This window comes from Ammospiza caudacuta, chromosome 2 (assembly GCF_027887145.1).
Source record: "Ammospiza caudacuta isolate bAmmCau1 chromosome 2, bAmmCau1.pri, whole genome shotgun sequence".
Lineage (NCBI taxonomy): Eukaryota > Metazoa > Chordata > Aves > Passeriformes > Passerellidae > Ammospiza > Ammospiza caudacuta.
In genome coordinates, this window is record NC_080594.1 from 103,803,858 (window position 1) to 103,831,697 (window position 27,840).

A 27,840-nucleotide genomic window follows, 5' to 3' on the forward strand; every position below is an offset into this window, starting at 1 on the left:
GCTGCCCATGGACCCAGCTGGGCCAGGAGTGCGACTCAGAGAATGGGTCAGGAGGAGCACTGAGCCTGAGAAAGTAGGAGAAGGAGGGCTTCCCCAGCACAGGTGTGCCCTAATGCATGCAGGTGATTTTTTTTCATATAAACATGGTCTTTTTTTAATGTTCTTCCAACACCCTGCTATATTCTTGTAGCGGCTCTGACATTTCTGAACGGTGCTTTTTGATTCAGAGCACAGCTTTTAAAATTAATTGTATTGAAATCAAAGCTTTGTCATAATGAAAAAGTTACTCTTAACAACAGATCTGAAGAGGGCCAGCATGACTAATTACTTTATTTGATTGTCTCCAGAATTGCCATTTCTTTTTTTGTGCTACTGCAAAGAAAGTAGGAAGACCACAAAGAGTTGATTTATTTATCCTAAATTTCCACTCAAGTACTAAGGTTTGGGGCTGTTATGGCAATGGAATATGTGGTATAGATAAGCAACTTAAAAACAAGTATTTTCATTCCTTGCATTAGTGTCTAGCTTGGCATTAATTAGTATCATCTGCTTACCATTCTGAACTGCTTCATTTAAGGGTCTTGTCTCTTAAATAGGAAATGAATGTGCAGCATTATAACAATGTTTTGTGAACCTGTAGAGCCCAGATGTATTTTTCAGATATATGTTTGGCTGCTTTCTACAGATTGTGGTCATTTTTTGGAGGCCCTTGATTTTAAGAGTCCATGCATTTCTGAGCATTTTTCATGCAGGATCACGTTTGTTATTGGCTCTTTGGCAATCCAGAACTGAGTATCAGAAAATTTTGTGGTTTTCAGTGACTGGGTATGTACAGAAAAAAAACACACTGGCATGGTTGCAGCTACAGTGGGGGACCTGAAATCAGAATCACAGAAAATCTGGCTGAAAGGGTCCTCTGGAGGTCATCTAGCCAAACTTCTCAGTCAGAGTGGGACTATCTCCACTGCTCCATCATCCATACCTTCATCTACCTGATCTCTGAGCACTTCTAAAGGTGGAGATCCCACAGCCCCTCCCAGAGTACAGAACAGGCAGCCTGATCCAGTGCTGCTCTATCCTCCACGTGAATGGATTTTGTTCTTCGGGTGCAACCAGAATTTCCCAAGCCTCAATCTACTGCCCCTTGTGTGTAACAGCACAATTTTATTTGTTGTAGGCAGTATTTGTAATGTAGCATTTGTAATAGAGGAGGCAATGGGCAAGGTATAGGGAAAAATAACCAAAACCACCTTGATCATTTAGTATTAAGGAAGTTTCTATTTTTAATGTCAACATAAAAGAGATTTTTTTTTTGAGGGAGCATGGGCTATTTCGTCTCTACAATACTTATCAAGGAAATAGTTAGAAAAATAACTTATGTTATAATTTTCTAATAAACTTCCAGTGCTTGTTAGTCTTCATCCAGTATCCATTTTACATTGATACAGATTTCTTGAAGGTGCAAAAATTGCAGTTATATCAAATTGAGTTCTTTATCACTAAGGTTCTTCTGATAGTCAAGGGTTTTTTCATCACTGTCTTTAGAAACACTTTTGACGTCTCCATCTGGAAAGATCAAGATGTTCTTCAGGAGTATATGAGTTATTGTTTTGTGTGCCTTGGTCTGTATACAACTGTACACTTCCAAGCTTTTGTATGTCATTACACAGGAAACAGAAGTTGAATGCAGCACACACATGAAAAGCAGCACAAATGGTGTGTAACATTATGCACATAATCCATAGAAAAGCCATGCATGTTTTCTAGTTACCACATAAACAGCAGATTTAGTTGCTATTGGCCATGAACCAGTAGATTAATGGTCAACCAGAAGACATTGTTTGATGACATCCATAGGGTTTTGCTCCTTTGCAAGGCACTATTGTTAAAAGTGAAATTTAAAAAAGAACCAGAAGCCCTTAGCGTACCCACACATTTTAAAATGATGTTTGTGTCTCTTCAGCTGGCTCAAAGCCCAGGTTTCTTTTTCCCTCTTCAGCATAAGGGTTCACCTCTTCATGATTTGATCCTGCTTCCCCTCTGCTTTCTCTTGCTCTCCTGTAACGAAAATTCATTTATATTAGAAGGTCCCTGTTCTGTTCCAAGTCCTTCTGGATCCCCAGAATCCCTGACTGCAAATAATACTGTGATTAACTGGAGATATGTATATAAAAGAAATCGAGCTAGGTTTAAGAAGAACTGTAGTAAATCTGCTATGTTCTTAGTAACCTTGTTAGTGGAGGGACATAGAAAACCAGCCAAGCTATACTTGTTTATGCAGTAATATTTAAGGAAAATGTCATTACTGAACAGCCTACAATCAGATTAAAGAAAACTACAGGTGCTGGTGAATGTGGGCGACTCTGCTGTTGCAGAAGGCACCATGATCCCATCAGGACATCCCCTCCTCCCTGGCAGCAGCCACTCTGCAGCTCCCTGTGGCCAAAGCAATGGTTACACTGATGGTGATGGGGAAATTGCCTTAAGCTGCCAAAGCTGTCCTGTACTCAGAGACAGGGAGATGAACCTTTAGCTACCACTGTTGATGGGAAAGGGATAACAGGCTTTCATTCCTTAACTTGCTTTAGGCTAACTGAAGCCTAAACTGTAAAAAAATCCTGATTATTCAATTATAGGGACATCTCCCAGTAGTCATGACCACAGTATCCAAAACTATTACTCACTTTTTACGATCTCTCAGCCCAGTGACGATCAAGGCAATAGCTCCAACGACAACCAGACCAATGACCACCCCAAATACAATTAACCAGATGGTTACTGGTGGTTCATAAGGGGCAGCCAGGGTTGGAAGGATTCCCACAAACTCCAGGGTACTGTCATCGAGTCTGAAAGCCTCGTTCATTCGTCCTCGAGACATCCTGCCAGCAAATGCAAGTTCGAAGGGTTTCACACATTTATTGAAAGGAACAGTTTTCAGTTTTTTATAAATCTTCAGCATGGCAAGCTTCCCCTGAACACCTCAGTTAAAAGGCAACAGAGGAGGTACTGCTAAACCCATTTTCCTTCTGGCATGTGAGTAACAACCATAGAAACTTAAACCCTTAACCTATTGTAGCTTAACTGATGTGTTCAGACACTGTATGGACTCTTAAACTCAGTCTTAACATTTATTAAAGGAACCTTCTGATCTCCTTCTCTCTTTGTATTTTGCCCTTCATTCTCTTTACCATTTCTTGTCTATTTAAAAGTTTCTTATTTATGCCACATAAAACCACAGCTTTGACATCTTACCTGTTTCCCTCCTACAATCTTAAACAATTTAGATGAGTGTGTTTCTCCCCGCCCTAAAACCCCTTTCCCTGGTGTATCATCTGTGCCTTGTTTTTCCTTAAACTTTCACATCTGCTACTGAGTGCTAACCCAAGAGTCACTTTCACAGCCATATTCATTGTCCCTTAGTTCACCAATGTATCTCACTGCTCCTTCAACCCCATCTCAGGCTGATGCTGCTTTTAGACTTGTGCCCTCTTCATTTCCCATTGCACTTTACCCATGATCTTCTGCAGAGTTGCAGTTTTACTTATCATTTTTATAGCAATGACTTAAAAATGATAAGTAAGCATGGTGCCACACCATGCTATAAAAGAGCTGTTTATTGACCTGTAAGTGGGAACTAGCTCCTGCCCTGACCTCTTCTATATAATCAAATGCATCTGGCTGTCTTTCTAGTACACCATTATTCTGGACTCCTTGTTAACAATAATTCTTGCACTGACTTTTCAAAAATGAGAGGAAGAACACACGTGTGCATGCACACATCATTACTGTATTCTGTATTTCATGATATAAAATAGTTCCTGTCAAAGTTTGAGCAATTAGGTTGGCTGGCAAGGTCTGATGCAAATGAGATGTGTTTTGGCAACACCCTGGAGCATTTTACTTTGGCTGTTATCCAAGACACCATCTGATAGATGGACTATTTTCTTTCTGCCATAACGGTTTTCATCCTAGTATCTCTCATCCCACTATTTTCATTTTAACTGCAGAATTTACTTTTTTGTCACTGCTTCTGCCTCAGCTAATTTAAGCACTGCTTTCCCTTCCAGCCTTCCATCTGGCTGGTTGGTTGGTTGGTCAGGTTTTTTTTTTCCCAGAAAGCAAAATCTCACCTGATGGCATCTTCCACATCAGCTTTGGGCACAATATCACTGATATTACCTGGCATGCTGACAGTAATGTAGAAGGAGATCCTTTTTGTCAATTCCCCAACATGAATGTCTGTAACGCTGAAGGAGAAAGAGAAGAAAAAGGTTATTTTCATTGTTGAGATGACATTAAGCTTTAAATTCAAGCCAGTGAACAGTTGTTTGATTGACAATGCCAGAGGTTTAGCTTACACTGGGGGCATAGTGAAATGAGCTGGGAAGTGAAATCTGTTTTCCTGCCAGAATCCCTTTTTCTATGTGCTAATTTGTAACTTGAGCTGAGAGAGTCTCCCTCAGACCTAAGACAAGTCTTGGTGTAATTTTCCATAGCACATAATCACTTGCAGAACAGGATGTGTCTGGGGTTATCTCATGAATGAGGTGATGTATGAAGTACAAAGTGGAAAAAAATAGTTTTCTTCCTTATTTTTCTAGAGTAGATTCTAGATATTACATGACTTTAGTTCTATAAAGTAATATCTAATAGCTTTAGTAGATAGCTTCAGGACATTATTGAAGATACTTAATCAAAAGAGTTGTTTTTCTTACCAAAATCACTTTCAGGTGAAAGATTTTATGCTTGTAACTGAACCTAGATAAGATTAGTAAGCCTGTATCAAATTCTAGTGCTTTATAGTCAACATGTTTATCTTTCCTTAGGCCAAAACCTCTTGGATATTCAGTATGATATACTGAATACATTGCTAGAAATGTTTATTCCTAATCAGTCTACTTTCCCTGATATTTCTATATGTGTGTTTGGCACAAACTGTAAAAGTTCATCTCCATCACTGATAAGCTGCAGGAGACAAAGCCTTCTTACCTCTCCTTAGCACATTATGCCTAAACTTCAGGCTCTTGAGGGAAAAGATCTCACATACCCAAGCTGTCATCTTGCCTTTTTGCAAACAGTGTTTGACATTATTTCTGTCACCTCACATTTGACAGGAAGCACAATTAATCCCACCAGTTCCTGCCATTAGCTGAGCAGGAGCAAGGCAGGCAGAGCTGGCACAATGAGGCAAGCCACTCACTCGAAGGCAACTTTCTGCTTCTTCTCCTCTGCAAAGTATTTCCTCATGGCATAGGCAACAGACGACTTGAACAAGAAGAGCTCGCTTTCATCCCATTCATACTGCAAAACAGCACAAGAGAAATTCCTCAGAGATGCCAAGAAATCAGGGACATTAAGAAATCCTTCTAAAAAGAAAGAGCAACTGTGATGCTTGGCATGCACTTCAGTATTATTTATTTGTGCCATGATAGCACATCAGAAACCAACCCAAACTCTTTAGGTCTGTTAATCTGGGCACTGTGCAGGAGAATAACCAAGGAGGCATCCCTGCTGCCAGACATCATGCTGTCCCTCTGCAATCTCTGGCACCTTTATATGGGGCTGCTGAAGATGCTGCAGTCCCAGCACACCTCCCTGCCTTACAGGGAGAAGAGGCATCAGCAAGGCTATTCCTACTAAACATTGTACATCCTCTTTGAGTTTTAAAGATTTCATGATTTAGGTCTTGTTTAATCATATAATTTTATTTGCAGAGCTGTTCTGTTAAGGAGGAGAACCTTTTTGGTAGAGCTTTTGTGTGAAAGTGACTAATATATTTGCTTGAGCTCAGGTTTTTGTTCGTGGTCTGTTTTGCATCAATACATCAAAAAACTCTTTGCATCAATACTTCTGCAGCAGCACACATTTGGGGTTTTTCCCCCTGGAGAATAGATAGGTGATATTAAAAAAAATGTATTGCCTGTGTGCAGGCTTCTCCTGGCCTGCCTTATGAGTCCAAAGTTATTTGCAGTGGAAGACAAAAACAGCTTCTCAAAAACAGGACCAAGAGCTGTACAGAGGGCAAAAACCACCACAGGAGGTGATAAAGCAGCCTGGTCTGTTGTGAGATAGCATGTGTGCACAAAGGGAAAATCCCCAGCTGAACTCTGTGGCAATATCTTTTTATTCCGCTCAGGCATAGATTTGATTGTGTTTATGGTACCTGGGCAGGAAGGTCCATAAATGCTGTCAGTGACAGAAAGTCAGCTCCTGACTTTCTTGAGCATTATTCAGGAAGGTGTGGTAGAAGGCAGCTCTGTTTTAACAGGCTTTATAAAACCTAGCTACATTTTCCAGATGTGTCCATCTCTTGACACTGATGTAAAATGAGAGAGATGTATAAATATCTATGAGGAAGACAGGGATAGACAGGGATAGACTGTTTAGCTGGGTCTCTTGCAATAGCACAAGGAGTAATAGTTTTAGACTAAAAGAGAGTTGATTTAGATTAGTTACTAGGAAGAAATTCTTTACTGTGGTGAGGCATTGGAGCAGGTTGCCCAGAGAGGTGGTGGATACTCAGTGGATACTTCTAGAAACATTCAAGGTTAGGCTGGGTGAGGCTTACAGCAACTTGTCCTAGCGGAAGATGTCCTTTCTCATTGCAGCTGGGTTGGGCTAGCTCATCTCTAAAGGTCCCTCACAACCTAAAGAGTTCTGATTCTATTAATAAAGGGCAGGAGGGGCAGAAAGAACGCACTGCTGCCAGCCCATTCAGGACCAGGTCCCAGGAAAGGCACAGCTACCCAAAGCCACGGCAATCAGAGCAGTGCCCAGGGCACTTGGAGGGCAGGGGCTGTGCCAGCCCTGGCTGTTCCCACCAGGAAAGGCTGAGGCTGAGTTCCCTGTGAAAGGCAGATGTTCCCAGCTTTCTCCTGCTGGCACAGCCCTGCACTGAAGCTCCTCTTGTTACTGCTGCTGCCTCCAGCAGCTGGCACTGTTCACTACCACAGCTCACAGGCTATGGTTGGGGTTTCTCAATTTTCTATTTATGCCCAACATCTTTAGGCTTGCAGTGCTGCTCTTTTATTATTATCATTTTTACCAGGATCTAATTGAGCCTGATTCCTCTACTGATGCTCTCTGTACTTAGCACGTTAACTTTTTAATCGTTTATTCATTTTTCCAACTTATGTCTTTTTCAGTCTAATGTATTCTAATTGCCACTGTGCCTCTCAATTGCCTTTATAAATACTATTACTGGCTGTGTGGAGGGGAAGTACCTGGCTGGTTTCTGATCTGTGTTTGAGTTGTTATTACCCACATGGCTTCCCCAGGCATCCCAGGCAGCCACCCCACACTGTGCCTTACAGAAGCTGCTTTGCTTTCAGGGAGAAATGAACTCTGCCAGGCACCTCTGCTCTGTTACAGTGTGTTCACTCTGAGATCCCGTATGTGATTTGAAAGACAGTGTAAGTGTGGCCTCTGATTCAAAAAGGATTTTTCATTGTCAAATACATCTAAATGCCTGCAGGCTGACAGCTCTCCATTCTCTAACACTGTCTCGTGTGACAGTCCTTTACGATGTGATCACACATATGGCATTGACCTGGTAGAGAATTTTGAATTAATCTTTGGAGAGGGGTCTGGTTTTCAAGTGGCAGTCAGGGGCTGGCACTCCTGGAACCATTTACTTTAAATGTGACACACCCCAAGGCATTCAGTGGGGATCTTGTGGCAGTTTCCCTTGTGCAGGCACTTCCATATAGCCCCAGCTGAAGGAAAGCTCTGGATGTTTCAGCCCCATCAGCTGCTCCGGTGATCCAGCAATGCTGCGGCTGCAGCTCTAATCTCATCAGCCTGAGAACAATTAGCAGGGTAATTGCGGCAGTGCACGCTCTGCTACAGCTGGCACTGAGCCCATCCAGAGTCTGGATGTTTAATTTGCCAGAACTGGGGGCTATTGAACCATCCCTGCTGGGGCTGAGACACAGCCTGTGTGAGCTGCAGCTCCCTGGCCCCCAGCACAGCTGCACCTGAGCCCAGACCAGGAATATTTCCCTGTCTGAGCCCAGAGCAGCAATCCTTCCCTACCTGAGCCCCAGAGCAGCAATCCTTCCCTGCCTGAACCCCAGAGCAGCAACCCTTCCCTGCCTGAGCCCCAGAGCAGGAGCCTTTCCCTGCCTGAGCCCCAGAGCAGCAATCTTTCCCTGCCTGCTCTCTCCAGAGCAGCAATCCTTCCCTACCTGAACCCCAGAGCAGCAATCCTTCCCTGCCTGAGCCCCAGAGCAGCAATCCTTCCCTGCCTGAACCCCAGAGCAGCAATCCTTCCCTGCCTGAGCCCCAGAGCAGCAATCCTTCCCTGCCTGAACCCCAGAGCAGCAACCCTTCCCTGCCTGAGCCCAGAGCAGCAATCCTTCCCTGCCTGCTCTCTCCAGAGCCAGCGAGCACAAATGCAAATCTGTTTGCTGATATATTGAGTGCTTCGTGCTGTTAGGTCAGGGCAAAGCAACTCAAAATACACCTTAAACAAACAATTGCCCAGAGCTTCTGTGCACTGTGAGCCGTGCAAAGCACCCAAAACACATCACTGTGTGTAGCTGGGCTGAGATTGTGCCTGAGATTCCCCCTGCCTTTTCTCTATGCCAACTCACACATGTACCACTGCCTGCTGCTGCCATACCAGCATTCAGCTCCGCAAAAGGCACATTTGTGGGGAGGCAGAAAGCAACCAAACAGAAAAGGTTTCTTGCAAATCAGTGAACTGGTGATGTGAACTGGTTTTGAGAGGAAAATGTATGGCTTGCTCTTCAGAGCTTAGGAACCTACTGTCCATGCAATAATTCAAATTAAGTAATCTGTATGAGATTGTTTTACAGCTGCTCAATTGCACAACAAAAGACTATGATGGCTAAAGGCAGGCATAAAAATGATATTAAGCTAAACATTAACCATAATGACTAATAAACGTGTTGTAATATGGAACCTTTTTATGCTGTTGGTATCAGTTTTGAATTGTATCTAACTCGACTAGGCAGTCTAGGAAGCAATAAAACTCCAGTGGGGCTTGCGTGTGAGAGAGTGATAGAAGCAAGAGCATCAATTCATGAAAAATGGGCCCGTGCTTTGTGTCCTTGCTAGTGCAATAGGCTCCAACACGCAGCTCTAAATGGCCTGCCTGATGACACACTCATTCTTGCAAAATTACTAATGTCCTGCAAGGTGAAAATGGCTATTACCAGGAATGAAGTGTCTGCACTTAAACCTTCTACACTGCCTCCATGAGATTAGCATAAAGAGGAAGAGTTAGAATAAGGAGTGAATTTGCAGCCTGGGTTAAGCAGATGGGCTAAGCCAACGCTCTGTTTAAAATCATAAAAGCCATCTTCAGCTTTGATGAGATTTTTTTCATTGCTGTAATACATTTTATTGGACCAGCTGGTATAATTGGGCAGAGCAGACAAGCTCTTGGGAATGAAAGCCCTTCGCCTCATCTGAAACAGAAGCAGCTGCACTGCACTGTCCCCTGCAATCTCAATAACAAAGCTGTCTCTGCATCAGGGTTGGAGGGCAGGGAGGCAGCTGAACACATCAGGGCCTAGAAATATTACTGTACACATCCGAACAAAAATCTATGGAGAAATGCTAACAGATGTGTTTTAGTTTGAAATCAAGAGCATTTAAGGACAGAGAGTGGGATCCACCACCCTGCTTTTAAATGTGAAGTCAGCTGCTCTTATAGCTTCTGAAGGCAGCTACCATAGCCACGATAATGGCAATTAGAAGAAATTAGGTAGAAGCTTTAAGTGGAGACATCGGCAAATCTGGGGAAAATATTCATGTACACAGGTTCCTCAATGTTAGCCCTGCAGGTCTATTCTGCAGGAGGAGGAAAATCATGATTGGTATCTCTACAGAATAACTCACCTAGCTGAGATGCCTTTTCTGAAATGGGTGGGCTCGCTCAGAAATTCCTCCACTAATTTTAGAGGCAGCCTTGACCACAAACTTAGACAAGACACCTTATATGTGATGACCATCCAGCTGAGCTGATGCCACCCTTCAGACACAAAGATCAGCCATGGCCTGACTCATTTTCTGAACCATCACACAACACCTCTGTTGCCCAAGCAGTAAGGAGGGTGCCACAGCACAGACACACTCACCGCCTCGTCCCCCAGAGCTGACTTCAGGCTGATGCGCACTTTGATGGCATTGCTGGAATCTGGTTTAGAAAGAAACAAGGGCCATGTTAGAGCTGCTGCAACAGAAAGTCTGCTCCTGGGAAATGCTGAGGTGGCTAAAGCTTCCTTACAGGTTCCTCTGCTCCCCTTGGAGAGCGTGGTGGGACTGATTTTGTTTCCCTTCCGTCACCTCTACAGCAAACACACTGATCTGAGCTGTCAGTTCCCAAGTCTGGTTTTGTTTCAGATTGAAGGAAAATTCCTCTCTCCCATCACTGGGAATGAGCAGCTTAGATGCAGATGCTGGTGCCTGGTTAGGTGAATCCCACTATCAGACTGGCACAGGGCTGTAAGAGTTACAATGCTCTCTAGTGCCAGCAATGATTACACAAATATAACCTGTCTGGTTCATCACTCACTGTCACAATCAGCTGAAAAATGCATTTTTCTACAGTCTCCTCCTTTTCCTCCCCTTGAGCTCCCCTCTTTGACTAACATGTCAGCAAACCCATAGCAGTAATATTTTTGTACTGGTTTGCCCCTACACCTAGCCCCCTGGACAGCTCTGGAATACAGGCACACTGCTCTCAGGAAAGTGCCACACAAGACCAAGCTTCTGAATCTTTCTCCTTCTGTAGAGCCATCCCACACTCTGGGGGCTGTCATCATGAAAAAAAAAGACACCTCAATTTCTGAGGACTGGGTGAGGCTCTGACAAACACACATGCTGACTTCTTCAGCTCTGGCCATGAGGAAGCCAGTCGGTTTTCCTGTCAGTAAAACTTACAGCTCAGTGTTTATTTCCCATAACCCTGCTTTTTTAGGGAGAATAGCCTCCAACAGCTACAAGAGAGAGGCACTTTGCTAACCCAGGGTTGTAAAGAATAACTCATGTCCTTGAATCACTCTCAAGCCATACATACATGGTGTCCAGTCTGTTTTCCAGCCAATGAATCTTCCAGAATTGTTTTTTTTCAGCCACTCATATAAAGGTTCAAAGTAGTGGAGCAAGGGGGCTGCATTCATGTATTTCTCTCCTGTTATACTTTCCAGTGCTTGAGTCCAGGGCTTGGATCTCCCTAATTCCAGCAATTCTCTGTATATGTGGAACAAGAAGTAATATGTTATTGCCATGCTCCATCTAGATGAGAAAAACACTCTGTGATCAGTACAAAGGTGTTCTTCTTTGCTTCTGAATTCACTCCTTGCTCCCACTACTCCTATTAATAAAATATTTTATTCCCCCAAACAAATAATTAAACCTTTGATGTTTAGAACCTTAATGTACATAAATTTAGTCAACTTGTCAAAATGAATTGAGCAGGTATGGGCTAAATTTCCAAGCTAGGCTTATTCTTGATACAAAATCATTTACTCCAGAAGCTTTGTTACACTCTGATTTATTACATGTGAGAAATTTGCTTTGTTACCTGAGCTTCTGCCCAGCTGCAGTGGAGTTGGTAATGTCACATTTGTGAAGAGGGCCAACATGGTTGGCTGCCTTGCAAAGTGCCTCCTGAAACTGGAACTGATAGATGGTGCGGGTGTAATACCTAAAGGAAGGGCAAGGAAAAGGGAGGCACAGGTTTCATTAGCTGTCTGTCAAGGAAACCTGCAAGCTTTTGGCCTTTGTAAAGCTCTGCTGCATCAGCTGTCACTCCTGCCTGGGAGACTGCACTGCAGGGACAGAGGCCAGCTGATACTTACAGGCTAGGCTAACGCAAATCTAGCAAAATGCCAAGATCAAGTGGACTAGAAGAGCCCCAAATCTGTTTATTGCCACATAAATCAGAAGAGAGTAAGGTTTTTAAGGTCCAGCTCTCTGCTCTGAGCCCTCTAAAATGAGGTGGCTGGGACACAGGGGACATCCAGGGCTGCATGACATGGCCCAAATGACATGGGGAACACTGATCCCTCAGGAGGCAAACACCTCATACGGAAGTGCTCCTGCAGGTTTGATGGCAGCATGAAACTTTCCTGTTCAGTAAAAAGGTCAGCAACCTTCTCACTGCTCAGAGATTATTGTGGAACAACCCCTGACGTGCAGAGAAACTCCCAGTGAAATCAGCAACCTTCAGTCTGGGCTTTAAACAAAATAAGATTGGATCCTATGACTATCCAGCAGATGTTTTAGGTAGCTGGGGCTTGTTCTGTAGACAAAACTTGAGTCATGATTAAACACTGCGTTACCTTATGAAGGAGTAGTCATTGGCCACGTGAAACAGCGCGGCAGGGTCGCAGTAGGTTTCATCGTGAGGGACTGGCTCCACAACACCAACTATGGCTCTCCTGGAGAAGAAGGAATAACACAGGGTTTCTGTTTATAGACAATAAGCAGAGGTAATCTGGCTCAGCTTTTCTTCTGTTTTGTCCGATACATATGGACACCCCTCCCTTGCAAACAGAAGAATTCCATACAGTTCCCAGTAACCCCAAGAGTTCTGCTCCACAGCTGGAGACCACAGAGAGGAAGCTGTTTGGAAACTCATAATGCAAGGAAGGGACTTGTATGACGGCAAGATGTGCAGGGATCAATTAATGGTGTGAAATAATCTCCAAGACATGAGATTCACATGCCACAACCACCTCATGCCCTGGGCCATCCCAAGTTTAGAGACCTGTATTTCATTCCTGGCAAGGGCATGCAGAGACTAGGCAACCCAAAAAGGTAGATGGTCTCCTGTGCCACTGTGCTGGAGATAAGATTTCTCTTTATTTTCCTCTCCTGATACTGTTTCCTGAGAAACAAACCCATGCCTTGAGTTCTGAAAATGGTAATAAGCTTCCACGGAAATATTTTTCATAAACCTGTATTTAAAGCAGAGAGTTTTGCAGTGCCACTGCAACAGATGTGATAAGCTTCCCTAAACAATTTGTCATTCTCTATTTCTCTGACATCTCTGCTACTTTTGAATACATTGAAGCTGATTGATTTTTACAGTGGGTCAGGAGGCTTGCATATATCAACTTTTATTATAGATTCTGTTTGCTGATGGAGGCTTGCTGTTCATGTTGGTGTTAGAGTTCAGGCTCCATTTTCAGCGTGGGGCTTGTTTGGTTTCTTTGCATTTTTTTTTTTCCCTCATATTAAAACCAACCTGGGAAATTACAAACTCCAGTCTGAATCACATTTATTTTTAATCTTGTGCTCCAAGGTGCTGAAAATAGACTGATTGATGGGCACAATCTGAAAAAGCACCTCTGGCTGTTACTTGCCAAGGGAACTGTATTTTCTGTACCAAGAAAGGTGATATCTTGGTACACAAGGAAGGAAAGATTCAGTCTGAAATCTTTCAGACAATTTGCCTCCAAAAGCACCACACAGTCTGAAGGAAAGTGGGCTCAGATACTTGGTGAATTGAGATCTGCACGTTTCTCTGGCAAGTACAATGTACCTCACTTTCCACTTGTCTTTGTGGGGAGCAAAGCAGAGCACAATGAGACCAGTGAGACTTAGAGAAGGGCTGTACTTTGGCTGTGAAGGTTTCTTGGGGAATGTGCCAGGCAGACAGCAATGTTGATCTGGAACAGGCCATGCAAAGGCCACGGGCTGTCTTTATCAGGAAGCTGACATGAGGCATTATGAGACATTGTCTGCACCACAGTTGGGTATTTCTATCTAGCACTCTGTTGGTATTTACAGAAAAACCCAGAGACACAGATCCCTATGGGGGAACAAACACCTCAGTATGTTAACTAGGGTTGAGTTTGCAGGTTCATATGAAAAAAAAAATCCCCTTTGTTTCTCAAACTTACTTCATCTCCCACCACCGTTTCGTCCATTCCTGCTTTGTAATCTCACCCCTAAACACCATCCACCTCCACTTCTCCAGCATGTAAGTAAAAGGCATTGTTCCAACAATGGTTAGTGCTTGTTTGAGCAGAAAGTTGATTTCAGTTTCTGAAGAGAGAAGCAGTTAAGGTAATGGTTATGGTAGCAATTAGTATCTGTTTGGATGGTTGTTTCCTTTAACAGCTCATGCTTACATCTTGTTTGAATTACAGATTTTCACTAAGGAAAAAGTGGAAGGAAGAATACTACTGAAAAAAACACAAGATCATTTAGGAATTGCAAATTTTTTGTTTCTTTCCCACAAATTCTTAAATAACCTAGTCCTTTGACATTTACATTTAGTTACTGAGAACCTCTCCAGTCTCTGAGGAATTCTGAGCTGAAGACATCTCAAAATGTATTAAAAGTGCATCTTCATCCATCTAAGGCAGTGCTCAGAAGCCAGGTGAACTGCATTATAATGAGAGCCTACCTATGTTGTCACTGAATATACGCTTAAGTGGGAGATGCAAATCTCAAGGTTTCAGTTTCATTTGAAGTACTAAATACATCTATTGATAGAGATATGTATGGATTCATGCAATAGAGATTGAAAAGAGTTTTGGAGACTCATCTAAATGAACTATGAAGATTTAAGGATGAGTTGTACAGTACTGAAGGTAGTGAAGTCCTAGCTACTTCTTTTTAAATTATATAACAGCACTGTAAAGCAGTGATCCTTGCTTCACAATGCAATTTGGGAAAAAATAGTATTTCTGGTAAATGAGAGGAGTAAGAAGCCTGTCAGTTGATTGCTGAGTTTGCAGGCACGATCTTGTGCTACAAAATAAGGCCAGAAAGTGCTTTCACATAAATGCATAATATTACTGCATTTATTTACCTTCATCATCTTGGAAAGTTGGCTCTAGCAGATCAAGGGATTTCAGGTGCTGGGGCGTGGCTGCAGAGAGTGACATAATTTCCCCCACAGCTTCGTGGAAGCCCTCGTTGGCCCCGCTCCTCAGCAGGTAGGGCTGGGCCGCGTAGGACATGTCGTACTCGATGTGCCCCATCTCGTGGTGTGCTGTCAGGAAGTCATCCATGGTCACTTTGGCGCACATCTTGATCCTACACAGCAGAATAAAGTGTCTGTGCTTAGACAGAGAGTGGCCCAGAGAAAGGCTGGCTGAGCCCTGTGTGCCACAGCCATGGGGCAAAGCCCCTCCACAGTTTGCAAATGCCCTTTGCAAAACCCGGGCAGCTACACCCTGGTATGGAGTGCAGATCCTCCTGCTACAGCAATACTTCTGGGGAACTCAGCAAAACACCTTCAGCCACCTTGAAATTGTCCAGGGAGTAAGAGAAAACTACTGTTTTGTGAGAACAGCTGTTCCCTAAAACCTGGCAATAAACTCACTGTATGTGTGGGAGTGAGTAACCACCAGTCTTAGTAACACAATAATGTATGAAACCCTGTGTGTTGGTGACTCCTGCTACTTCATCCTCGTGTAGGGTTTACTAAAGGAATGTCTTCCAAAGAGGGTTTCCTTTCATCTTCCTTAGACTGCTGAGGTAGAACACTGATGTGTTTCACTAAGGCTCTGCTGTGCACCAGCTTCTTTCCCTGGGTAACTGTGGGGGCTGCAAGAGGGGTCAGAATTTCTGTGAGAAGCATTCATTGTGTGGGAACTTGCTGTCCCACTTCTTTCCCAAGTATGGAAGAGACTGATGGATTTCCATGAAACTGGATAACTCTGCTGAAGACAGATATTGGACTGTCAGGAGATTTTTCCTTGCTACCCAGGGACCCGCTGCCATTGCTGCAAAATGCGCAATTGTCCATAAATATCACTGGTATCCATCTGCATTTCTGCCTATCCCTTAAGCCCCAGAACACAGCCATTATTTCTCCAATTCATAAAAATATTAGTCACTTTTCAGCTAAAATTTGAGAGTAGATCTATGAGTAAGTTTGAGTAGATCTTCACGGGAAAAGTTATACAGAAAGGTTTACAGTCCCACAGGATCCCTGCTCTCTTCTTTCCCCCTCTTTTCAGCCAGAAAAAAAAATAAAGGAGAAATTATAACTTAAGACAGCATGATGCACCTGTAGTGAAGATATGTTCGTTCTAGGAGGCAGTACAAGAAGGGGTCATGGCAATTCCAGTACCTGTAATCGTTTTTGCCCAGGTCCCATGCTGTAGGATGGCAAACAACCTTCCTGCCATCGGTCGGCTCTGTGAGCATGGAGTTATTCCAGAAGCCCTCAGTCATGCTATGAAGGCCAATGGAAACAAAGAAGGCCTCAGCAGATTTGAATATTTTAATTGCATCCCATTTCTGAAAGAGACAATGCCACCATTAACCTCTGCTTCTGCATGGAGCCTATTTCCCAATGCTCTGCTTGATGCAGGGCAGCTGACTTAAAATATTTCCCAGGAGCTTCCCACCTGCACCTGGCCTATCGAGAGCAAGTCAGTAGTGTCTGCCTTTGGCACTTCTGTGAATTCTGCTGGGAAGTGGAATTGTGTTTTCCCTGCAAACAAAATAGGTTTCTGCACCCAGAGGTTCAGCAGATAGCACCTGACCCAGGCTAGAGAAGTTCTCAATAAAACATAAAGTAAGATAAAAAATGCATTCCTGTACATCAGATCTGTGATCTGACCCTTCAGTCACTTCATTCAACCTGGGGGCAACACATTTGAGGAAGTGGAGCTACATTCCCAGCAGATGAGCATAAGAGACTTCAGCCAGAACCATAAAACCTGGCAAATGTATCTATGGGAGCTGCTTATCAGATTAGGAGTGCATGGTTGTGTTCAGGATAATTTTGCCATTCAGCAGTTTTATTGTTCTACCCAGCAGGAGCTCTGCATTTACTGAAATGAGCTCTCACAGAGACCTGGGTGGCAAACAGCTCATTTGGATGAAAATCCCAAATGGGACACACCCACCAACAAGAATGAGCCCTCCCACTGCTCAAAGGTTTTGTAAATAATGCTTCCCTTCTTGCAGTGGTACTTCAACAGACACAAATTTATCACTACAAGTGGGTCAGTAGTGTAAAACAGAGGTGAGACTAATGCAGACTTGCGCAAACTGCTAAGGAATCAAATCCAACTACTCCTTCTCTTACCAGCATAACATTTTCATGGAGTGCTGCCTATGAGAGGAGAGTAGATTTCAGTTGAATAATTGCATTTCAGAAATCAAATTCCATCTAGTTCCAACAAATTCCCTTTAGTTTAAAAAACGATAAGGCTTTTCCAAGACTACAGGGAATTATCTTCACCCATGTTCTTGGTCTGGTAACGGTGGTGTCACAGCTGTTATCTCTACAGATCCCAAACACAGACCTTATGCTGCTATGCAGTTATCAAAAGATAACAGCCAGCATTTCAGTTTCTCCAGCTGTATCCAAATAAACAAGGCTGACAAAAATAAAACAAACTGTGATATACAAACTATTTGATTATGGTAATGACTAGCAAAGGTCATATTTGATACCAGCCCACTCCAGGAGTCCTGAAATATTTATAAGTACAAAATATAACTCTTAATGGATAAGAGTCTCTGAGGAAAATAGACTTGGAGACAAGATTAAGGGGGTCAAAGAGCGTGGAGGAAAACAGAGAACAGCCAAGGGTACAGTGAGAAATGCATAAATGCTTAAAAATGAACAGCAAAAAAACGATGCAAAAAGAAACACTTTGTTGGCAGTGCATCTGCCTGAGGGCAGCCATGGATTTCTAGAGAGCAGCTGATATGTGGTACATAATTTTTATGTATGTATGTAATTTTTATACCTTCTAGATTTCTTACATAACGCATATTGCATAAAGGCATGTCTTACCTTTTCAACCATTGCAGAAGTTACATCGATGTTTGGTTTGGCTGGATAGGGAACGGTCAAGGCATACAGATTTGTCCAGAATCTACCCCACATATCACCTTCAGAAAAAGAGAGAAACAAAGAAATACTTTAAATTATTTATTATGTATTGCTCAAAGGTGCCAGACAGGTCTATAAATTGTGCAGTGTCAAAAACAGGGACTCCTATTCATCTAACCAGGCCTGATCCAGATGTGTAGGGGAACAGTTCTAGAAGGTCATGCATAGGAAAAACCCAGATCAAGGATCCTTTTATTACCCAATATCAGCAATTCTTGGATAATATGGTTTCAGGACTGATGACATTCCTAAAGGTGTATGAAAACTGAATATCCTTTTCTTAGTCCTCGTGATTGTTGTGCCATGTTCAGGTACACAACACTTATGGCAGCTTAAGGCTGCATGATTTGAAAGCCAAGTTATGAAATGTGGGATCTTAGAGTAAAATCTGAAAGGAAAAACAAGTCTCTCTGAAACTCTCATTTCTAAGGAAGACAAGTGCTGCAGAGGGGAGGGAAATGTCCCAGCCAAGTGCCAGAGTTTTCTGCCATGTGAGGTTTGATGAGGATGAGAATACCTGTCCTCCCTTCCTGCTACTACTGCTAAGCACTTGGGTCACCTCTGCTAGGAATTTATCCATTTCTCCTCTACCCTTCTTTTATCTGCAACCTTTTTGTTAATATCTTGATTAAAAAGTCAGGTTGTTCTCCACCCATGTGCCTTGTAGGTGACAGTCCTGTGTATAAAGCCAGGCTTGCACGCCATGGATGCATTGACATACCCAGCAAGTGAGCAGGCAGGCCTCCAGTGGAGCTGATGTGCTCAGGGCCATACACTTGCCCCAGCTTGTGTCTCACATAGGCATGCAGCTGCTCATACAGAGGTTTTATCTGGAGGCAGAGGAGGAAAAGGAAACCATTTTTATTTTTCACTTAGCTCTATTCCGCTCATTACTCTTAAACAGAGAGCCTTGAAGCTCTCTCTGACAAAAAGCTCCTGGCAGGTAACTGCACCCCAAACCTGCAGCTTAGCTTTGCCCCCTGCCTCAGGGCTCAGGCACTGAATCCAGATTCCAGCCACAGAAGTCCTGCTCAGGTATGAGGGAGGGAGCATTGCTGACTTTCGAGCTGGAGTATCAAGGATGCCATCTACCCCATGGAGCTGCAGAGCTCCCTCTTTCCCAGCCTTTGGGGACAAGCTGGTCCTTGAACAGATGCAGAGGTAGAAAAGTCATGTGTGTCTCCTCACATCTGTTTCTGTTAAACCCACAAAGACTGAGATCAGCCAGTTTAAAGCAGGTTTCATCTTCATTCATAACATCAGCACATGAGCCCATTTCAAAATACAACCCTGCAACTCAGATGAGAGCTCTTCCTGCCTCTACCTGCTCAAATGTCTTCTCCACATCTTCAATCAGCTGGTCACGGCTGTATTTGTAATTTTCTGGAGACGTTGCTTCATAATTTGCTCTCCAGTAGTCTCCGTAGTCAGAATAACCTGTAAAGCACGGATGCATCACATGAGGACCCCACAAGTGGCACTGCTTGGGTCTGCAAAAGTGCAGCTCCCTGCAGATCCCATGCACATCTGCAGCCTTTCCCCAAAGCAAAGCAGCAAAATTCTAGATAGTTTGGGTTTAGCAGAGAGGAAAAAGCTTCCCTGAGGGTGTCCCTCATGAACATGCAGGTATGGGAGATTTCCAAGAAATTCAGAAATTGATGTCATGGTTATCTGCTAGTTAGGGTCATTCAGTCCAGAGATGGAGGTCAAAGGAAATCAGGAATCCTGACTGGAGCTCCTGGGCTATGAGGGACAGCAGCCTCTGCTCAGGCTGGATGCTAGCAGGCTCTCACAGAATGAATAAACTGGTGCACATTGAATATGGGCCCCCCTCTTCCACCAGGACAGATGCAGACACCAGCAGGGAAATTCAGCTCCCACTTCCAGGACATCTTCCAGTCCACCCAGCTCCATCAAGCCTGGAGTAAAAATGGCTCCTAGCTGAATCTCTTCCTTAGTGCTACAGAGGAAGGCCATAATGACCATTTCTTAATGTTTGGCTTCTTTCCCTGTCTTACTATTTGGGCCATATTTTCTTATCCAGCTTCAGCCTGACAGTTTTTGCAAAACAAGGAGGATGGGAAAGCAGGTGATAGAGCTGCAGTCTGGCCAAGAGACAGATGATGTAGCTACTTCAGAAGTTACCTTAGAAGACACCAAAAGAAAATAAGAAGGCAGCTGCCAATATTCCTTGAAAAGAGTTCCATATGATTTGCATGGAGATCTCAGACTGGAAGCACAGTTCCCTCAGTACAAAATCCTTTTTGAACACCCAGCTGCACCTGCTGTCCCAGGCCTACCAAATCTGATCATTCCAGCTAGGGAATAATGCTTATAAATGTACTTTGGCTGCTGCAAGAAGGTCAATGCCCATAGGAAAGAGATGTTGCCAAAACTCAGCAACACTCAGAAGCTGTTTAGATGGAGTGTGTTTGTCCATAAATCACAAATGGTGCAGTTCTGGGTGCTATGTAATGAGGGGCACTGATGCATTATGGCTTTTGGGAAAAGTGCCAACCAAGAAGGGTACCAACTTGGCCAAAAAGGTGCCTCTTGTTCCAGGCTGGGAAGAACTGGTCAATGGCAGCTGTCTGCATTGCCTCTTACTTTGAGACATGCACACCAAGAGCAAATTATGTGCAAATTATGTATGTGTTTTGAATTCCTGGGAAAATTTGGTATACTGCAGTATATTTACTAGTTTCTGGAAGCCAGAAGGGAAAAAAAAAAAAAAAGAAACAAAAAGAAAACAAAAATTGACTTACCATTAAGCCTTGCAACCTCATTTTCAAGTTCAACATACTCTTCATATAATGGTCTCATCATTTTGCCAACATCAGCTCTCCAGCCTTCCCAGGCCCACAGTCTCTCATTATAATCAGTGCTGTCAGCCATAATAGCATCCAGACCTGTCAGAACAAAAAACTAGGTGCTAGCCTTTGAAAAAGCAGAATTTTTCTTTCATAACAGGCAAACAAACCAAAGTGAAAGAAATTCATGGACAGAGAAGAAAACACTTTGTACTTGATATACTGAAAGTATATAAAGATCCCATTATTTCAGTGCATCCTTTCCTAATTTAAGGTTTCCCCCTTGTCTTTAAGAAGCATGGAGCACATCCATAGCCTCATAGACTCATAGTCTCTCAAATGCCCTCTCCACATTAGCTTCCCTTAACTTGGTAGAATTCTCAGGACTGGCCTCAATGCAACATTAAGTCCAACATCACTGAAGGCAGGGAATAAAAAATAGATTTTCTGTGATGTTGGCAAACTCCAGGTGACAGGCAGGCTGCCAAACAAGCTGAGCAGCCCTCCACAATTTTTTTTTTGTTTTGTTTTGCTGCAAACAGGAGACAGTATGTCTCGTGGGCAGAAGGTCCAATGGAAGTACCTGAACTGCAAGGTGCAATTAAATTATGACTAAGCTTTAGATAGCAGGAAGTATCTGTTGAAATTACAGCCTGTTCTTTTGCAGTCAGGGCCCACCCTTTGGCTTTCTCTTTCACCCTCAGGGTAAAGAACACGGTAGGGCAGTGGTTGGTGTCATACCTGGCTCCAGCACCAAGCACTCCGATGGATTGTTGATTTTACAGACGGTCCCAGTGCTGTAGATGGTACTCATTGTATTGAGCACAGTGCCCAGCTGCAAGTTAGATGCAAGACAGCCTGTTAGAAACCCACTCTGTGCAAAATAACAGCCAATTATGCTAATTCCTTAAAAGCTAGAATCAACACTTCACCCACCAGCTTAATATTTAAGCATATGTTTGAGCTCAGGAGAGATTAATGAAAGAATTTGCCTAAATGCATTACTGAACCAGATCTAGCTGGAAAAGACAGATAATCTCCCAAATATATGATTATACATACAGGTTCATAATATCCAGTGAGACAGAGCTCTGGATTCAGTGAGCACTGACTGCCATGAGAGAGCTGTCGCTACACAGCAGCAATAAAAACATAAAGTTTATCAATGTGCTTCCATAAGCATGGACCCACACAAACTTTGCAGGGAGGCTGTGGCTTTGAGTGGCAGCACAAAGGGCCCCTCTGGCAGTGCTGCCAGGCTGACTGCTGCCTGTGGGTGTTCATATCACACTGATGGCATGGATCTGCTTGGACTCCACTACAGAGAAGCCATGGCTCATGCCTTGGGCCAGCTGAAAGGCAAAATGCACCTGAAATAATTCAGCTGCATCTCAGAACCTATGCTACATGGCTTTGTTTTAAATATTTTTTAATATTTCCACATCTTCATGCCTCAAGGATAACATGTACCACTTTTATCTGTCCCTTCAGGACTATGCAAGTTCTCACTTAGAGGTTTAAATCAGAACTCTGAAGAGCTGTAAGTGGGAGGGGTAATTAGTGAGTACCTCTAACTTTACCTCTGTCAGCATTAAAATCAATCAGTGCCCAGGCAAATTTTTGTGCCAGTGAAGAAGACTTGGATATTCCTATGGAACCCCATCAGGCTGTATAAAAAAATCACTTTTCAAACATGAATCAACAACTTCAGCCCCAAAGACCATTATCTAGGAAATTATAAATGCCTAAACAAGGAGGATACTGAAGAACATATCTCCTCAACAGAGACAACATTTCCATTAGTGCACTGTTGTGATCCAAAATAAATATTTGTTTGTATGAACTGCCAGCATTCCCACCAACACAATCTGGTTTTCAGAAATGCATCTGATTTGGATCAGACAAGAGATCCAGCCAATCTGCTGCTTCCCTTGCATGGTGATTAGCACTGCTGACCTTAGCAGAGAAATCTCAGGATTCTTCTGTAATTAGGACTGTAGGATCCTGGACTGTAGGTACCCATGACTCAGTGCTATGTTTCAATTTGATCTTCAGCCAAAGGAAAGTAATTTAACTCTCAGGTCTTTGGATATAAATCCCTTTTGAGTCTGCATAGCTGTTCACTCCAATTTCACATATAGTCATTATTCATATATCTGCCTCTTAGGTGAGCTTGTCAGTGCAAATGTCAAATCTCATTATGGTTCTTGTCAAATCTTGCTGGCCTTCAGCAGGTTTCTGTGGAACCCTCCCCATTTTCACCTCCCCAGGGTGCCCAGTGCAATGAAACATTCCTTCTTTTTCCCAGTGTGATAAAGTACCATGTTCAGAGAAAGAAAGACTTCCTCCATCTCCACCTTTTTGACTCATTGAATGGCCTTGTACCCATCTCTTTCTGCTCATTGCCCTAGGTCTGGACTTCACCAAGCACTTACCACATGTCCTTTCTTGGTTTTATGGGTAATCCAGCTATAAGTGCAAGGACTGCTCTGAGGCGTGTTTGAAATTTATTCCATGGCAAAACTGCTGACAGAAGTGGCAACAGCTTCCTAGGCCAGACTACCCCCAGTCCTGTACTGCTGTGAACACCTAGAACAGGTACACTCCCATACCATCCACTGCATCATCCCAAAACAAGCAGGGTGGTGACAGCACCATGCCCTGGCTCGGGGGTGTTGTGAGAGGCAGCTGAACTCACCCCCAAAATGATGAGCTACGTTCAACAACTTACTCTGTTATACTTTTCTGGTGACAGCACAGATGATCCTTTTTCCTGGAGAATCTGGATCTGGAGCTTGGTGAGTTCATCCGTGATGCTGTCCACTGGGAATTTGCTGGCATTCCTGGAGGCCTCATCGTAAAACGCGGCCCACCTGGCGCCCGCCTCGCTCTGCAAGGGGTCACAAAACCCTCAGTTAGTCCCTCCAGGGCACTGGAGTGGCCTGATGCACTCAGTGAACAAAAACATCACTTCTGGGAAGAACTTCATTTGTGAAGAACACCCCTGGACTGAGGGCTGAGCACTTAAAGCACCTGGTGAAATGGCTAGAGAGCTTTTTGGCTTTGTTTTATTCACACATCCAGATAGCCACTTTTCTTTGGGAACAGCAAAAAGCATGACTGTCTACTCACACCTTGGTTGTTATAATTGATCCAGCATCACTTTGCTGTGTCTCCTGCTATTCTAAATCACGTTTTCTTCCCTTAGTGCTTTTCTTCACCCACCTGTGAAGAAATAAGCCAGGGCACAAAGAGATCTGTGACCCAGATGTCAGTCCCCATTTCTGCTGCAGTAGCAGGAACACTCAGCTGCCAAGATAGTGATACTGAGTCTTTTTTTAAGGCAAATATCACTTTCTTCTGAAATGCTGGCAAATAAAAAATTATACTTGGGCAAATGAGGGTCTAAACTGGTGCCCAAATTGGGTGTGCAAAATCTCAACATTTTGCATGAGATTGCTTTTAACACTTCTGCAATTACAGACCATGATATGTGAAACCCCCTAATTTCAGTTCACAAAGTAGCAGCATTAGAACACAGTTCAGAGCTGGGACTGTCTTATTCACCTTTTTCTAATGTGTTTGTACAAAGTTTAACACATCAGCAGCAACTCCAAATGGCAACAAGAACAGTACTAATTAACCTGGGTCCTTGCGAGAGTTTATTTAATTGTGCTTACAGCAGAGCTTCCCAGGTTGTGGACAGGGCACCTGTAACACCCATCTCTGGTGCTGAGGCATCAGGGAACTCCAATGCCATATTGTGCCTGGGGAGCTCTCTCAGGCACCCTCCACCCCTGGCAGACACACAGCAGGACCAACACTCTCTGCAGGGCTGTGCCCAAGTTGTTCAGCCCCATGTGTGACAGGGGCACAGCACCCACTGCTCCAGGCTCCAGCACAGAGGGGTGCTGGCAGGTGTAAACCCATGGTAATCCCAGCCCCACATCTCCTCCATCCTAGCTGCAGGAGGGCAGCCCTCACTGGGAGGCTTTCTGTGACGGTGTTCACAGGGGTCTTCGGATGAGGGAAGAGACGAGGATCTGACTCCATGTTTCAGAAGGCTTGATTTATTATTCTAGGATATATATTACATTAAAACTATACTAAAAGAATAGAGGAAAGGATTTCATCTGAAGGCTAGCTAAGAATAGAAAAAGAAAGAATGATAACAAAGGCTTGCGTCTCTGACAGAGAGTTCGAGCCAGCTGACTGTGATTGGCCATTAATTAGAAATAACCAACATGGGCCAATCACAGATGCACCTGTTGCATTCCACAGCAGAAGATAACCATTGTTTACATTTTGTTCCTGAGGCCTCTGAACTTCTCAGGAGCAAAAAATCCGAAGGAAAGGATTTCTCATAAAAGATGTCTGTGACAGCTTTCGAAACTCTCCCCTTCATGGTACACTCCTGACTCTACTCAGCAGCTTGTAGAGCCCAGTGGGAAAGAGCCTGATAAGCACCCAGAGAAGAGCATTGCTGTGCCAGCGTGCTCCTGAGCTCCCTGTCCTGAGCAGGAACAGAGAGGGGCCTCAGGAGGGGCAGGGCAGAAGAGGGGGCTCGCTGGCCACAAAAGCCAGGGGAAAGCAGTTATCTTGCTGTCTGATATTTCCACAATTAGAGAAATTGGTTGGTAAGTCAGAGGAATAATTGTAGGGTTTGTGACACAATTTAGAAGGCAAATGGATGTGAAGGAGCCAGAAGGGACAGTATTCATTAACTCTCCTCCAGCAGAATGGGAGGAGGGGAATCAGTGGGTTTATTGCCAGCACTGCTGAAGAGATCAAGAGAGAGAAAAAGTTCTCTCTGAAAACTAGACTGATTGGTTTTATTACTGGTATCTCCTCATGTATTTTATTATCATCTCATTAATGCTGAAAATACTATTTAGGGCTTTCATTTTACGTATTTGGAAGCATTACAGTTTAAGTGTCTGGTGCCTCAGAAAAAATTCCAGATTGACAATGATTAGTCATTAGGATTTCTTCCAGCAACCAGTCTTCTTGCTTTAATTAAGAAATATGATAATTAAAACATGTTTTAATTAAGTTATATGACCACAAAGTGAAAGACCAGCCATTAGGCAAAATAGATGTAGGATGTCCAGCTTCATTTTTATGCTTGAATTGTTTTCTCTAAGGCTTGAGTTAACTTTAAAAATTGTGATGCTTCAAAACAAAACAAAACTCAAGGTGGTTTTGTTCATTTTGAAAGGCTTTGAGCTTACAAGATACTGAGCAGAGGCTTGGCAGTATCAGTAACCAGCCAGACCATGGCAGGCTGCTCTTGATAAGCTCCTGCTTGAGAACCCCCAGGGCTGGGGCAGACAGAGGCTGGTGTTGAGAAGCAAGAACTGTGTTGGAAGACAGCATAAATAAAAGTGCTCTGAGATGGAAATGGACTTTCAAACCAACACACAAGACCACTGTAATAGAAACTCCACTGCTGGCATTTGCTAGTCTGTGATCTCACTTCATTTTTCCTGGTCTAATACCTCCAGGCAATCCACCAACAGCCCTGACCATGAGAAGAGTGATGGGGGCAGGGGGAAATGTCCACCACTGAGTAACTGGCGTGGGCCTATAAATCCATCAGCAAACTTTTAACAGAATGCCTGCATCCAGGAAATATTTGCATACTCACTGAGAAGTGAAACAACTGCCTGTGTCAGTAAAAAGCCCAGTGCTTGTCTGCTTTTAGGGAAAGTGGGAGACCTGAGCTCATGCGAGTGCAAGGTTCAGATCCTGTTTCCTTGCACCACAGACAGCTTCTACCCCAGGCCCTTGGAGAGGATCTTCACCCTCAGGATATGCCCTCTCCCAGAGGAAAGGGAAATGCTTTGCTCTTGGAAAGGGAAACCCCACAGGGAAACACTACACCAGGAGGCACTGGTGGTGTTGCACTCAGCAGAAGGAAGCATCTCTCTCCATCCAACACAGATTCTCAGGATGAACATGCAGTGCTCCCCTGCCTTTTCCCTCCACTCACTGGAGTGACCTGAAGGGATGGCTAGGGACAGTCCAGCTTCTGGACATCCCTCTGCAGTGCAGGCACTCCAGGTGCTACCCCAAGGCTGTAGAGCTGGAAGGGGCCCAGGCACATCCAGTGAGCATTGCTACACTAAAGCAAGCTCCTCTACCGTCCCCAAAATGAAGCACAGCTACCAGAGAAGTAACACTCCAATTTCAGACAAGCTTGGTGGAACCAAAACAAACCAGAAATTGTCAGATTCTAAGAGAACAGTGAGGATGCAGGATGGAGCACTCACCATTTTATTGGCATTCTCCTCAGTGATGTTGGTGTTGTAGTTCCATGAGGCAATGGAGTTCTCATAGCTGATATCTTCTGCCCTCCTGTTAAACTCTACTAAAAACATTTGGGCTTGTTGAGTGACATCCTGAGGGGTCACAACAGCACTCAGGCTGCAAAGAAGCCAGAAGTGAACCAACATATTCATGTTCAGGATGAGAACCTCTCAGTGAAGTAGGTTTCCTCAGGCAAGCTTCTCTGTTGGCCTCTGCCTCATCAGCCTTCAAGCATGGCCACCGTGAAGAAGAAAGGCTGAATCCAATTTGCTGGACCTTTTATAGGTTTTATTCATTATAGGAGAGAAAGGAAAAAGGTTTTTATAAAAAACCAAATAAACAAAAGTCAATGATTAACTTTGGAAAAACATAATTACTCCTGCCATTTTATGGCCTTCTTATAAAAGGCTTTTACTTTTGGTTAATGTTTCCCAAATGTGCTGTCAATGATACAGCTGGTCCCTTTATCTATAGCCTACCCGTGTCTCTGGTAGCTCAGAATCTGTCAATCCTTTAACAGGTTGGCGATAAGCTGTAAAAATATTTAGAAACTTCACTGAAACACCAAGCCAAGAACCTTAACTCCCAGGCAGGAAGAAACCCCAGTGAGTCTGAGATAGGGTACCTGGTTGGGTGTTCAGGGACATGTTTGTAAAGGCTTTGAAAGCCCAGGTGATTTGGGGAAAAGACCTCATTTTCAAAGTAATGGGGGTATATAAAACCTGAATTTTAAATGTGTTCACTGAGCCATCAAAGAGCAGCAAGAGACTGTGGGATCACAGCATCTTGTGTAGAGACCTAATCTGAGCTATAAATCAACTGGATTTAAGTAGTAAGGTGACTAAGGCTACTGAAATAACTCCATCTTAATAT

At 43.6% G+C, this 27,840-nt stretch overlaps 1 protein-coding gene across 1 annotated transcript; it reads right to left on the reverse strand.

Moving 5' to 3' along the window:
- Positions 1-1,484: 1,484 nt before the first annotated feature.
- ACE2 (angiotensin converting enzyme 2) lies at positions 1,485-27,113 on the reverse strand. The gene is made up of 18 exons (XM_058800031.1): positions 26,931-27,113; positions 23,390-23,548; positions 21,400-21,493; positions 20,614-20,757; positions 19,173-19,285; positions 18,570-18,678; positions 17,750-17,847; positions 16,067-16,236; positions 14,798-15,024; positions 13,881-14,025; positions 12,315-12,413; positions 11,555-11,677; positions 11,048-11,220; positions 10,107-10,165; positions 5,201-5,301; positions 4,131-4,247; positions 2,685-2,879; positions 1,485-2,058 (listed from the first exon to the last, which is right to left on the reverse strand). Exons 1-18 carry the CDS (start codon positions 27,111-27,113, stop codon positions 1,938-1,940), a joined length of 2,430 nt encoding a protein of 809 aa, XP_058656014.1. The 3' UTR covers positions 1,485-1,937.
- Between the last annotated feature and the right edge of the window lie 727 nt (positions 27,114-27,840).